Source organism: Halichoerus grypus, chromosome X, assembly GCF_964656455.1.
Source record: "Halichoerus grypus chromosome X, mHalGry1.hap1.1, whole genome shotgun sequence".
NCBI lineage: Eukaryota > Metazoa > Chordata > Mammalia > Carnivora > Phocidae > Halichoerus > Halichoerus grypus.
Window position 1 is genome coordinate 111,750,315 of NC_135727.1, and position 14,901 is coordinate 111,765,215.

The 14,901-nt window shown below is 38.6% G+C and overlaps 1 protein-coding gene across 2 annotated transcripts in view; it reads right to left on the bottom strand.

Moving 5' to 3' along the window:
- The window catches only part of POLA1 (DNA polymerase alpha 1, catalytic subunit), a 290,758-nt gene that overhangs the window by 134,711 nt on the left and 141,146 nt on the right, over positions 1-14,901 (bottom strand). Inside the window, exons 33-35 of one of the 2 annotated variants that reach the window (XM_078065179.1) lie at positions 11,428-11,606; positions 9,556-9,687; positions 9,262-9,464 (exon numbers count right to left, since the gene is read on the bottom strand). In XM_078065179.1, the coding sequence (XP_077921305.1) occupies positions 9,318-9,464; positions 9,556-9,687; positions 11,428-11,606 (458 nt within the window). In that variant the 3' untranslated portion in view covers positions 9,262-9,317. Of the gene's footprint in view, positions 1-9,261; positions 9,465-9,555; positions 9,688-11,427; positions 11,607-14,901 lie in introns of those variants that run through there. The other variant, XM_078065178.1, reaches the window with a different exon arrangement.

A 14,901-nucleotide genomic window follows, 5' to 3' on the forward strand; every position in this document is an offset into this window, starting at 1 on the left:
CACACCTGTGTTAAGCCAAATTTTCTTCATATGCTTCCAACAAAATAACATTATCACAATAAATTGGATGCAGAAGCAGATACCAGAATCCAGCTGATTTCTAAGCCACACATTGAAGAGATTTGCAAAAAAATGTAAAAACAATGCTACTGTTCTTACTAAATTACTTGCTTTGTAATATAGTTATTTTTCGTAAATGTTATATAATAGGTTCACTGTTATAGATGAGCTACTAACTTTGTAACTGTGTCCATTTTAATTTAAAATAATTTGCCGTGAAGTTTTAAGCACGCCTTTCCTGAATCTAGGTTCTCCTTTGATCTATCTTTGCTGATCGACACCTAAAAGGAGTGACTCTTGAACATCACTAGATGGAAAGCTGTAGATGAGAGAAATTATCCTCCAAAGACTACCTGTGACTTCATCCACATGGTTTCTAAACCCTTACTATACATGTGGACAGAAATCCTGGGCAGTTTTGGTTACTTTCCTGGCACGATTCTTGGACATTCTTTGCTGGTGGATGGAGACTGATGGTGTGCTACCCTGGCCAAGAGCTCCTGAGAGGTGGGCTAGCAAATCATTTAGGTTCCCAGCAATGAAGAGCTTCTCAAACAGCCAAGGAGCCTGAGCACTTGTGCAGTGTGAATGAGGCCAGGGACCTTTCAGCAAACAAGCAGGATAATGTACTCCACAAAACCACCCACCCTAAGAGTTACAATACACTGCAGCAGAGCAAAAAAAAAAAAAAAAAATTGAGGGAGTGCCAAGAGTCAGATGAGTTTTGAACAGGACAAAAAGTTATATACTGCTTTTCAAAACCAAGCTGAGAGCAATACATTATAGGTTTTGGTGTGAGCATAAGGTAAAGCCACCCCTGACTTACAACAAGCACCGAACAAACCAACACCAATCAATTAGAAAATACCAGCGCTCTAGTTTTTACTAGTAGTATTACTTTTCAGAATCCAGGCTTTGAGAATTTTCTATGGTGTCTCTGAAAGGTAGCTAAATTCATTCCCTCCTGAATAGTTACACAGTTATCCCTTTTAACACAAGACTAAGCCAGACAGGATGATCTGGAAATTCATATCTTTAACTATCTGCAAAGGGCCCATTTCCACATGTGAACTGTAATGTATGCCTTCTAGGCGAACCAAACATGAGAGACAGCCATTGTCTGAGGCGCTCTCCTCCCTCTCTCGTTTACATGTGCAGCAGAGAGCGGGTAGTTCTGTTTTGCTCCTTGAAGTCCAAAAGGTCAACGGTGTGAAAATCTCACTTTTGAAAGGTTAAATGAAATCTGTTCTGGTTCAATTTCTTACTCTACTACAAGACAGTAGCTCTAGATGACTGGAGTTAGACTTCAAGTTGAGTTTTTCCTAAATACACGAGGTTAGAGAAATCAAACTGAAGAAAGGAATTCTACTGTTTCGGCACAAGCAGTTTGCTGTTTTTACCCGCTTGTTTTCAGGTATTTGACAACTCCTATGGCATCTCCTCAGCATTTCAAAAAACCTCCAATTTTCCCTTCAGAGGAGGCGAACCGTATCAGAAGTTGCTGAAACCCCAGGTTTCCCTTCAGCTGCTGGGCTAGCCCTTTGCTGGGGGGCTATAATTAGCTTTCTGGATTCCTGCTCCAGTCAGCCCTGTGGCCTGGCCTACCTGGCAAAGCTACTGCCTGGGGCCTGTGAGGCCTCCTCCTGAAAGGGTGACTGCAGTGAAGATGGCGAGCAACCTCTTACTCATGAACGGATGGCTTACCATATATGGTGGGCAGAATTCTGGATTAGGGTCCCCAAGTACAGTCACGGGCCTGATGCTATTTGTGACCCAGGAGAGTCACTTGATAGCACCAATCTCTCCGAATATCATGAACCCATTCAACAGTATTTTGCTGAGCATCTATCAGGTTAGGCATAATACGGTGCTGGGCCTCCAATAAGTCAGGGCCTAGTGTCCTTTCCTTGCTTTTAGTCACTTCCTCAAGCTGCCCTTACCAGTGTCCTTTCCTAAGGCTGACATTTGGACCCAACTCACCAACACTGAGAAGGGAACTCCCATACTGGCAAACTGCAGGGAGGGCCAAGAAGAAGCATGATGTGGAATCGTGCTGACTGGATGGGAGAGAGAGAGCAGCGAGACGATGAAAGCTTCTGACCACACGCAGGAACAGTATCTCAGTGTGGAGTAACTAGCATTAATAATGCACACTCCAGGCACTTTCTAAGTACTTTAAATGCATTATCACAGATAGTCTTCACTATGACCTTATGCAGCAGGTACCATGTATCATCACTTTATAAGCTAACAAAACTGTGGCTTGGAGAAGTCCAGTAACTAGCCCAAGTTACAGGACAGGCAAGCAACTACAAAGGAACTATGACCTCGGTGTTTGAATATAAACCTCACAGTCTACTGTGAGGCTAGCAGTGGATAGTCTGAAAACTGACAGAACCATGTGCTAAGCTTTCAGAACATACGATTGGACGGGCAAGGGCCATGGCTATGACTGCCTCTACTTTTGCCAAAAAACTCAGGAGGGAAAATATGCAAACGCAGGGAAGGACATGGGAAAGGGAGAGGCTGTGGCGTGAGCTCCTACTGTGCAGGCAGCTTCAGGGTCAGTCCTTAATAGACACCACTGTTCCCGGCAGTCAGAGCACCTCAGAATTTGGTGTGGGTCCCTTGTTAGTTTCTCTAGATTATACTCTGGTTCTAAGCCCTCCCAAACAGGGTCCACACCGTAAAGTTAAGATAAAATGAACTCAAAGACAAAGAGGTGTTGTGATAACTAGAAAGTACAGGTTAATGGTTATTCTAGGAAGAATGAAAGTCAGGTGGCATATAAGGCTATATCTGATCCAATTTACTTATTAGAACTCCTTTATAATATTCATACCTTAATAAGCTGCTTTTGGGGTGTTTTAGGGGACTATATTTGACCAGTTATTCACTCCGATTTGTATAATAAATTTACTTACAATGACATTCTACTCCAACCACCACCAAATCCCATTTCTTAGTTTTTCTGTGAGAACACACCATGGCATCATAGCACAATGGTATACCTGACTCAAAATCAGCTTGCTTGATATTCGTACCGAAGAAAAAGAGCCATTCACTAACAAAAGCCACCAATGGGCCTGGGTATTAGAATACCACATTTAAAAAATGTGAGGGGTGTCCATGATGTAAATTTATGCTCAGCTTCCTTGTCAAATGGTGTGGAGCAAAAAGAAAAACTAATTCTCATTATGTTCTTTTTGTTTTGTTGTAATGAGATTTAGGATGAGTTCTATGGATTCCTACAGAAATATCCTTCTTCGAGCATTGCTGGGCAGCATGGATTGTGCTGCCTGTGATGCTGAATGAACGGGGTGGAGATCTACTGCTTCTTTGCGTGCCTTCTGTACCACTTGTAATTATGCTGTTAAGAGTCTTTACAAAAAAGAAACCCAATTTATTCTTTTTAAATGTTCTAAATATAAATGCAGAGGCAAGGAAATAAACAATAATTCCAGTAGCGCTGAGAGTTTAAACTATTTGAACTAATGTACCTGTGACACTGCTGCATATTGCAAGCTCTAACCTAAAAACTATCAGCCCGCATCACCACAGGTAAGAAATGAGAAATTTTGAGGGTTACTGAACACCAGATCTTTGCAGCGGAACAGGAGAGTGTTACTGAACATCACCGCACGGCACTACAACCCTCAGACCCACCTGCACCATACAGCTCTGTCATGACATAGCGCCGCACGTGAAAAAGGAAAGGCAAGAACAATGAGGAGTAGCCCTGTTGGTGATGTACACGGGGGGGGGGGGGGAGGGGGCTGCTTCCTCTCTCATGTCTCAGATTTATTAATTAATCCATTCTGTGTTTTCCTCAAGAAACGCTTCTCCATCAAGCACAGCTGGACACCATGAATTCTGTTGTCTGTGATGCCAAATGAGTATGTATTCTGGTGGAGCAAATACTTTAACCAATATTTCACCAAGCCCTCCCTGCACTTTTAATAAAAGGTACCTCCAATTCAATCTCTGCCTTAACGCTATTTTTGGTGGTTGTTATTAATTTTGTCTTCAAGGAATGCATATCCATTCCAAAATGAAGAGGCTTTTATTTATTTGCAAAGATTAAAAAAACCCAAATTTACCATGGACTCTTCACATACTATAAAACATCCCACTCCACTTCCCGGATGTGTGGCATCCTCCAGAGGGACTCCCAGCCACCACGCTGAGGCTCAGCATCATTGGCCAAATGCTCCCCTCTCTACTAGGTGCTTACACATGTGAGCCTAATAAAGTCTCTGCGTCATGAGGCAGCTGACACTGAAGGCTATTTTTGGAATTCCTCAAAAAAGTGGGTCCAAAAGAGATTTTTTAAATGTGGCTTATGCCACAATTAATATACTAAGGAGTAAAAGAGAAAAAAACAGGGAAAGAGTATGAGTGAGAGAAGAATTACAGCGAGGCATCCAAGAGACTGGTATCAGGAAGAGGAGTACTTTCCTGCACAAGGGGATTTTGAATCATGATAAAAATATTTCTGGTCAATGCCTCTTTGCCTGATACAGTGTTTGGGGAGAAAACAAATTGAAGCTATGAAGTTGGAGCTCGGCGTATAATGAAATCAACAGTAATCAGTGACGTAAAATATGGAAGAGAGTAACAAAGTACTCTGTCAATGCCTTCATGACCTTAAAATTCTGTGGAATTTTGTGCTAATCTGAGAATCTCGTATACTACTGATAGACCTTCTGCCAGTTATGACAGCAGTGTAAGAAAAGAATTTAAAGAAAACACATGATACTGTAACCTTCATTTGTTGGTTCCTTTGGCTACTAACCATTAGAATACACACACTACTGAGAGCAACGGGCTGTGGCAGAGATCACAGATGAGCCACAGAAGAAAACATAGCCCCTGTCCTCAGAAAGCTTACTTCAGGAAAATTCTGCAATTGTAAAACCAACAGCAAGTTTCTAAGGGATTCAACCACCACTTTCTGGTCTAAGCAACTAATCGACAGTTATCATATGCATGGCACTGACTAGTTGTCCAAAGTTAAGTTTTCAAGATGGAGGGCCAGCAACATCTGTTAAAAAACCATAGTGAAGAGCTGTATGTAAGTAATGGCCTGAAAGACTCGAAGGCTCGTGAGGGATACGTTTTGTCCCACCAGAACTCTAAAACCTGCATAAGTCATCAGTGAGAATTTAGGAGTATATTTTAGTTGACCACCCACCTTTAAAATGAAATGGCTCTGTAAGTATTAAAATGAGGGTTCAATGTATATTATAACTAAAAGTACTTGCGATGAAAGTATATGACTCACTATACCCCTCCCAGGTACCAAGAGGGGTCAAAGTTTCCATTTATCAGCAAGTCTTCGGGGTAGACAGCAACTCAGTCTCAGACTCTCTTCGGTGGCTGCTTCGTGGACGGCTGAGGGGAACACTTCAAAAATGAACCAGCTAAACAAACTTCCCAGCAGTACTTGACAGAGCTACACCTATTCTTCCCATTTCCAAAGCAGTGGAGAATTAATTACCAGTTCTATGGATCTATTGTAAGTATAATAGACTAAAGAGCTATCACAGACACATTTATTGTAAAAGCACAATCCCAAGAGTGTCTAGTGGAGGGCCAAAACGATTAACACAAATGCTTTGTCAGATCAAAGATAAAACCTGCACCGCCCAATTGAGGAATGAATTAGAACAGTGGGTTATCTTTCAAATTAACCAGGGCAGTTAGTGAGGAAAATTTCATGAAAGTGTAATTCTTAGCCTTTGTGAATCCACACAGCAGGCATTCTGCCAGCTGACAAGATGATGAAATTTTCATGCTTAAAAAAAGCCCTCTTCATTTCCCAATTTAGATTAGCTAGTGTTTCTCTCCCTTGTGTGTGTGTGTGTGTGTGTGTGTGTGTGTGTGTGTCTATTTGCTCTTCTGGAGCAGAATTTAAGGGGAGAAGAAACACATATCAATTTTTCACTGTAAAATTGAGTCTTTCAAAAACATCCTTCAAAGCTTAGAGATACAGTCTTTACATGGGCTTTTTATGATTTTCAAAAAATACAGTTCAATTTTAACTTTGTATAGGGGAACCAACAAGGACCAGGGCACAAAATGAACTTTGAATTAGAGCTTTCTGTGATATCTCCAAGTCTTTCAGTGCTTCCATCAAGTCTTGGATAAAGTATTAGAGTTGTTGTTCCTCCTAAAGCAATTAATATATTTTCTTGCTCGATGCCTTTTGTATTTCTATGTACACTGAAATGTAAATGTTCTAGGAAATGCGAATTCAAGGGATACAATCACTGCTATATGGTGAGAGAGAGAAAGTCTCTCCTATGGAAGGAACCAGTATAAAAACATTATATGATATAGATTCTCAGATATGCAGAATTTTTAATGTTTGGTACACCACGTTTATTCGATCAGCACTATTTTATTCATGACAGAAACTAACAGGGTATATGATGTATTTTTTTAAAAAGTGGTTCAGAAGCATATTTTGTTAACCTAAACTCCTGTCCCTTTGTTCTTGACAACCTGATTTCTTGGTGATCTACAACTATGTTCCTTGGCAGGTTATAGTGTTAGGTCAAGTACTATACTCCTCCACTGTCTTCCTAAAGTTCCCTCCTTATAAAGAAGATGCCTTCCTTTCTTAATGTAGGGTGTACTTCCTTGCAGTGATACTAAGACTAAAATGAAAAACAATATTGTCTCTTGCTCTTAGTCCACGGACAATTTTTATGCCCAGTACTGTTTAACTTGTAAAATAGGAAGAAACCCTTTTGGTCATTAGCTTCAGAAAACAGTCCTTTTACCTCAGTACTTATTACCAATATCCTTGGTCTCCAGTACAGGTGATGTATTAATCTCCAGCTGGATTGCCATCGTTATGGTCTATCACACTGAACTGTCATCACTATCACTTGAGGCATAATAACAAAAAGAACCCCAAAAACTCAATGCCATATCCCTCTATCAGCAAAAGTTCCTTTAAGTCTGAGGACAGGAGAAAAGAGAATAGTCTACCAGTGAAGTAGAATGTAGAGGTGTTTGAGCATTCTGTATAAAAGCTCTAATCTTGAGAATATCTGAGACATTAGTCCAGCATGGGGCCATAAAAAGAACAAATAAATGGATTTCTTTCTCTCCCATCCAATTACATATGACTAAGATAAGCAAGTAGAGAAATAGGTTCCTAATTTTGAGGACAGTCATATCAGTCTTCAACTTCAGGAGTGCTATTTTGGTACTTTAATTAGAAATCCTATAGAAAAATCAATCCACTGCACACTTAACAAGAGGAAAACTGTTACTTGCTGTTGAGATAGCTGGTAGACAAGACAATTAAAGCAAATACTACGGAAACCTTGGGTTAAATGTCTAGATGCCTAAAAGTAGGTTATTTAGCTTGAAAAATACTCATACCACCACCACCACCCACATACAATTCAGTTAGAAATCAATCTTTCGGTTAGAGCATATTCTAACTATACAGATCCCTTTTCTGCCTATTCTCAACTTAGTCAAAACAGATTGTCCTTTCTTACAGAAGGAAAGAGATGAGTTTCTTCTAGTATTAACTTTTCCATGGTAAAGATTTTGATAGACTAAACACTGAAAGAAAACTCAGAATTCTTCCCAAGAGTCAAGAATCATGCTCTGCTCAACGAGAGCTGTAAGTGAGGAGCTGAATAGTTTTGATTTGGGCTCTTCATGCTAAATAAAGGCCTAACATTACATGTGCTGAACGTTTCATCTACTGCGGAATGTGAACCCACAGATAACCTTTATTCCAATCCAACTGTTCATTAAGCATAGCTCAGGATTATTCACTAAAATGTTTCAGATTTCCCAAAATGTAGTCATAATTATTATTTTTAAAATGTCTTCAGACAAACCTACTTGGGTGTTTTTGACAAATACAAATTATTCTACTCCAAAATCACAATACTGAAACTCTATGCTTCTACTCCTCATCCTAATGATCTAATAATCGATTTTCATTTCATGATATGAATTTTTAAAGAAGAAAATGCTGTATTATATAAGTTAACTAATATAAGTAGATATTAAAGGATGATACTGATCAAAGTCAAGGGTTTTAACTAATAGAATCTGAGCATTTTTTGGAAATGCTTTGCCAATGTAGCTTCTTTAAATAAGTTACACTGAGCTTTCACATAATAGAAATTTTGTTTAGATGACAAATGACATAAACACTAAGAAAAATCAAGTGGGAAGTATGTGGTTTTTTCAATTTTAAGTTTTGAAGAAAAAAACTCACCCCCTATGAAATATGTTAAAACCAAAACCAATACTTTGAAAAAAGCCTTCTTTCTAACGCAGACAGCTCACTCACTGTTCTAGCACTTTTAGTATATACTTATAAAAATGAGACATTCTCTTTAAAATGACAAGTTGCATTTAAAGTTTAAAAATGTTTAGGGACGCCTGGGTGGTACAGTCGGTTAAGTGTCCAACTGGCTCAGGTCTTGATCTCAGAGTCGTAATATTGAGCCCTGTGTCAGGCTCTGGGCTCATAGGGGGTGGGTGGGGGTGGGGGGTGGTATCTGCTCCATAGGCTCTCTCCTCTCCCTCTGCCCCTCCCACTTGTATTCTCTCTCTCTCACTCAAAATAAATAAATAAATCTTTTAAAAAATGTTTATTTTTATTTCCTTGGACAACACAGCTATGAAATGGTTTAGATTAACCACAGAAACGTAAAGTCTTAGCTAGTGGGGAGTTATTAAAATCACCACACCTGACGTTATGGCTCTTCTCGCCAAAGACAGGCAATACTGATTTTTTTCTCCTCTGGCCAAAGACCTGAGTGACCACTTAATTTAGTCTTACTTAGGTAACAACAAACTAAAATATTTCCTGATTATATTCTCATTTTTCCTTAAAGCAAAAATTCAGTACTTAAAATACCGCTCATTGGGGCGCCTGGGTGGCTCAGTCGTTAAGCATCTACCTTCGGCTCAGGTCATGATCCCAGGGTCCTGGGATCGAGCCCCGCATCGGGCTCCCTGCTCCGCGGGAAGCCTGCTTCTCCCTCTCCCACTCCCCCTGCTTGTGTTCCCTCTCTTGCTGTGTCTCTCTCTGTCAAATAAATAAATAAAATCTTTAAAAAAATACTGCTCATTAATGAAGAGATGTCCAATAGAAAATCAAATACTTTTTCTGCAAAGCCTTCTCAGAATTTTAGTTTCATAAAAAACCAGGAATACAAAACCATACTGTTTTATTTTAAAAAAACAAGAACCAGGGGCGGTTGGGTGGCTCAGTTGTTAAGCGTCTGCCTTCGGCTCAGGTCATGATCCCAGGGTCCTGGGATCGAGCCCCGCATCAGGCTCCCTGCTTGGTGGGAAGCCTGCTTCTCCCTCTCCCACTCCCCCTGCTTGTGTTCCCTCTCTTGCTGTGTCTCTCTCTGTCAAATAAATAAATAAAATCTTTAAAAAAAAAAAAAAAGAACCAAACCTAAGTAAGCTGCATATAAGAAACTCATTGTGGATACTTACTTCATAGTATTTTTTAATGCAACGTCTCATGTCCATGATCAATTTGTTGTTCAGCTGTACCATAAAGGTCAAAGGTGAAGCCTTACAATCAATGTTACTGCAGCGATACAAGCTGGGCTCCATATCAGTTCCCTACAGAAGTCAGAAGAGACAAATACACAAAAGGTTACTGCAAGACTAGAAAAGGGTTTTTTGGGCTTAAAAACTAACATGCTGTCCTGGTGCGCAATATTCTTAATTCATTTCATTAATGAGTTTTTAGCCCTCTTTTTTCAACTACTGTCTTCTCAAAGATCCCCTTAGTCACACGAACCTCCTGCCTTTTTGCCACCATAATAATAGAGTACAAGTTGAAGGGAAAACCCTGAAATCACTTGTTTTTACATTCAATATATGACAGATCTTATGGATAAAATAATTTTCCTTCTGAAAATACCAGTGAGGTCACACTATTGAACATAAACATTCTTAGAGATTTTAAATTTGTACTTATTCATTCCAAACTTGAAAACAGTAGCAAGCGCACTAATGACATTAGTTTCCTTTCATATTGGCAACTTAATTTGACGATTAAAGCCTAAAAATTAAGTACTACACCAGAAAGCAATCACTTGTTGTCCCCTTAGAAAATCTAAAATTTCTGTAATCCTCCCTCTCCACCACCCACTCAAATGAAAATTATTTGGGGAAGGGAAGGCAGAAGAGTAGAAATTTGAAAGAATTAACTATTAGTAGTTGGGAAAAACCTCTTGTTTTGTTTTGTTTTAAGCAAAAACAAAGCAAATCGAATATATAGGAAAACTGTTGGGGTTTCTGGTGCATTTGTTTTCCTTCTTGATACTTAAACATCTTGGTTTCCTGCTCCAATCTGGTACATAACCCTACCCGCCACGCTAAGCAATTCCAGGTGGAAGAGATTTTAGAGCTTGACATCGGCTCTTCCACAGTTAGCCCATCTGCAAGTCGTCAAGCCTCCATGCAATTAACTATCTTATTTACAGCTGTAATGAAGCAAAACTCAAGGATTTAGCAAGTATTGCTGATCTGTGTCTGCCTCTTCCTTGCACTTGCTTCCAAAGACTGCTTTGTTTTGATTCAAAAAAATGCAAAACATCTGCTGTTTGTCCAAATTAACTTAAAATAATTACTTTTAATTTAGATAAAGGATGTATTTTCTTTCAGTTTCAAGGTTTTACACAGTTCTGCTGCCTACTCATTTGCCAATGGCTAGTACATGTATAACACTGCAGTTGTATCAAGTAAATTGGCTAAGTTTCAAGTTCTGAACCAAGGTCAATGATACATTTTTTGGCAGTACTTCTTGAGAGGAATGTTTCCCTGTGACTTTTTTAATGTCTGACATGCAAAGACAGCAGAAAAGATAATCAGAGTACCTTTGTCAAAAAGGAGGCAAGTGGGATGTGTAAAGATAAACAAAAACTTTCCAAAAACACTTAGTTCCCATTAACTTGATTTAAGATAAAGGCAAATATTGCTCTAAGTCTTAATAAATTGGGGCTGGGAGTGGGGAAATAAAGTTACTAATTAAGGAATTACAATAAAAAATACTTTAAGGTACTTTAGAATTTTTAAGAGATTCCATTTAAAAACCAAGGCCAAGCAACCACTCTAGGAAGCCAAAAACAATATTCAAGCATAGTCTACTAAGAATTTTCAAGCAGAAATGAAGCCGTGAAGGCAGAATCCATACGATGCTAAAATTCTTTAAATGCATGAAAGCAACATTTTCCTCCCCTTTTATACATACAGTGGGGGAGGAAAAGCCTCTATGCTAGTTGGCTAACAAAATGAAGAAAAGAAACAAAGAAACAACTAACCGACAAAATGAAAAGAAACAAAGAAACAACTAACCGAACCGTCCAAGACACTATCGTAAATATTCTCTGTTCCACATGTAGGGCATGGGCACTTGAATTTTTCACAGTCCCTGTATTTCTCCTCATCAGTGAGCTGGGCTGGGCCACCAAGGAGGGCATCATTCTCCTCATCCTTATGATAATGATGAACTCTAAACTGGGTGGGGTCGAGTCCTATTAATGTAAAAGAAAAAACAAATTCAGAGAGGTACAATTATTTGAATTCCCGTATACAAAAGAGACCCCAAAGAAGGAAACCCACAAAGGAATGATTTTAAATTCATGCACACACATACACAACCATTTGAACTCTAGATAAAGGCTCACATCACATGGACAACTCACTTATCCTTTTACAAAAGATCACTTTATTAAATAAAACAAGGAAACAGCACTAACGCACTAACGCAATGCAGATATGCCCCCAGATGTTTGGGTTCAGAAGCAACTACTTCTATAGGATGGTTTTACTATCTTCTTACAGTTACAGTGAAAATCTCAAATAAATATGCAGTGTTATTAAGAAATCTCTTAAAATCAAAGTTTCACTATGAAAACTGAAAATAGAGAATAAAAATCCCATTAAAGAAAACAAGTTCAATGCTATTACAACGCCTTCAAGTGCAGATACAACTGCTAACCCTGATTTCAATGCAGTGGTCGATTCCATCTTGGCTCAGTAGTTAACAGCATATAGGGTGCAATCTAATTCAGTGGTTAAAATTCAGTAGCAGCATCTGAGACAAAACACGACATGGTTTTTTGGTGTTCTGAATTCAGAAATTTAAAATATGTGCAAAAACAATGGATCTACAGATTCTATAGGCCAAAACGTTCCCGACAATCTTGAAACAAAATATATCATCCATATTTCAATCAAAATAACACAAGAAATCAATCGATGCATTGACTGAGGTAGTTTATGCTTCCTCATTTCCACAAACTATTTAAAGAAACATCTTTAGGCCAGCCAATTTTATTTACCTTTGGTCAAGGCATATCTGTCAAAATATACCATATGGATTTACATGTAAAGGTAATTAATACACACGGTATCTTAAAACATTTTCTTGAAATCATCCTTTAGAAATCCCTACGAATTCTAGGCTTTTCAGAAATCTAAGGAAAGCTATCAAATTTATTTTAGCATAAAGGTAAATAAGCAATATAGAAGTCACTAAGCCAAAAATTCAAATACCAAAAATATCTGAAAACTCTTTTAACTCTAACAACGCTGCGTAAGTAGATAATCAAGCAGATGTATTCAGAACTCAGTGACAAGATCCTAAATCCTACTTGGTCAATTTTCAAGTGACATCTACACTTGAGGCTGACTGACACGGTGGAAAGGTGCTGGACAAAAAGTAAAAAGACAGAGACTATGAGTCTCAATTTTCTCACCTATGAAATGGAAGTAGTGTCACCGACCAGGCACTTCTGAAGTTTAAAACAGACATTAGAGGACAAACCCCTTTCAGTGGTGCCTAGCATGTGATAAGCATGCAATAAATATCATATGAATGAAAAAATAAAATTGTAGATGAACATCATTTAATCTAGACGATATTCACTCAAGATTATGCATTTGGAAAAATATATGGAACACATGTTCAGACTGCATAGCAAGTTAATAGCTGCTCTTTGTAGGAATTAATCAAAATGAGTATTTCCTAACATGATCGTACAATAAAAACAAAAAGTACACATTAAAAACAACTGGAAAAATATTCTTGTTTAGTGATATAGATTATTGTAACTGAGGTCACTTGGCCCCAAGACTCACTATATATTTTTATTTTACAAATTACCTATCCCCTAAGAGAAATAGCAAATTAGTGAAGAGTGTGGGAATATATACCTTCCCATTTAAAGACAAAGAGGGGCAGAGAAAATGAGTGAGAGAGGCCACACCCGTGAATGAGGCCATTTCTTCTCCATACTGAAGGGTAACTGTTGCAAATTCCTGAAACCATTTGTGAGTCCAACTGTATTCACATAATGTTTTGCTTCATCAACAATTATGAGGAAGAACTTCACCCTTTCTCTGATGGTATGATTATTCATCAATTTCTCAGGCCAATACTATTCAAAAGTAAGGAAAAAGAAAAACAGTAGGCAAAAGTTTTCTCAACGGCAGGCTTCTTTCACAATCCAAAAATCCAGGAATGAAACAACACTGGCTTTGCACATACCCAGAAATGGCCAACCTGCAGCAAGGAAACAACGAAAGCTCTCTCTAGGCCACCCTACCAGCATCCGCTTATTTAGTGTATGTGAGGCCACAGGGGAGCCTGCCTGCTGAGTAAGCCAAAAGTGGACAAGGGCCCTCTTGCTACTTACAGAGAAATGCCCAACAAGTGGCCAAAAGTCATGAAAAAAATCAAGCCTTATGAAATGTCTACTTTAATGTCCAATTCCAAAAACAACCCTAATCTGCCCATGGCAATAACAAAGCCAAGTGGCCATAGCGGACTACGTCAGATTGATTCCCATGCTGAATTTCTTTAAAGAGAAGGGGTTTCATCTCAGCATTCTTGGTTATAGATCAATGATAAATCTTAAAAAGGAGGGGACACTGTAATTACCTTAAAATATTAGGTATATAATGATCCCTGTATGAGTTACTTGGATACAAAAATGTCATAAAAAAGTAATTTTCTTGGGAAGACAATTATAAGTTCAACAGGCAAATCAGAGGGCTAAATTAAATCTTTTTATGAAAACATATAATGTCATGTTAAAAAATAAGGATCACTGCTGCTGGAATCTTTTAAAGGTCAGAATCTAGGCTTACTCAACATAGGAACTGATGTTTCCAAATCCTCATGAAATTGGCAACAAGCAGCTTATTTCAAAGTTTCGGGAGACTTAAAAGTTTTACTGCTTATACCATAACTCATTAAGGCTGGAGTGAAACAGGGAAAAAAAAGTATCTGGTGCTGCCACCTAGAGGTAGATTCTAAAGTTTAAAATGTACAAAATAGAGCCACTACATGGAACTGCATTTGTAATTATTATCCCTCCAAAATTAAACACTTTTGTTGGAAAAGACATTAAAGCGACATGTTTATGATCAAAGGTGTCATATACACTGTGTAATCAATATTAAACTGCTCATCATATAGCAAGTAATCATATTCGTCTTTTGAGGAAGAGATGCAAAACTTAATTCCAAATTCCGTATCTCTTCTGAAAGCTTTCTCTGAACAACTGGCTTAAAGAAACAAATTTTATGCCCTATTTGAGAAAAAGAACTTCCATTTTTATTAGCCTAGCTTTTGACAGGTAACTTCAATCATTTGGTCCAGTACAGAATAAAGGAAAGAACAGCCTACTTGGGTCTCACAGTAGTTATCTGGGGGGAGAGCAGCCATGGTTCTCCCTGTGGTAAGCAGAAATGATGTGTGCTTTAATTCAATCCTGCGACTTGTAGTGATAGTCACACCATTTTTGGGGGGCGGGGGCAGGA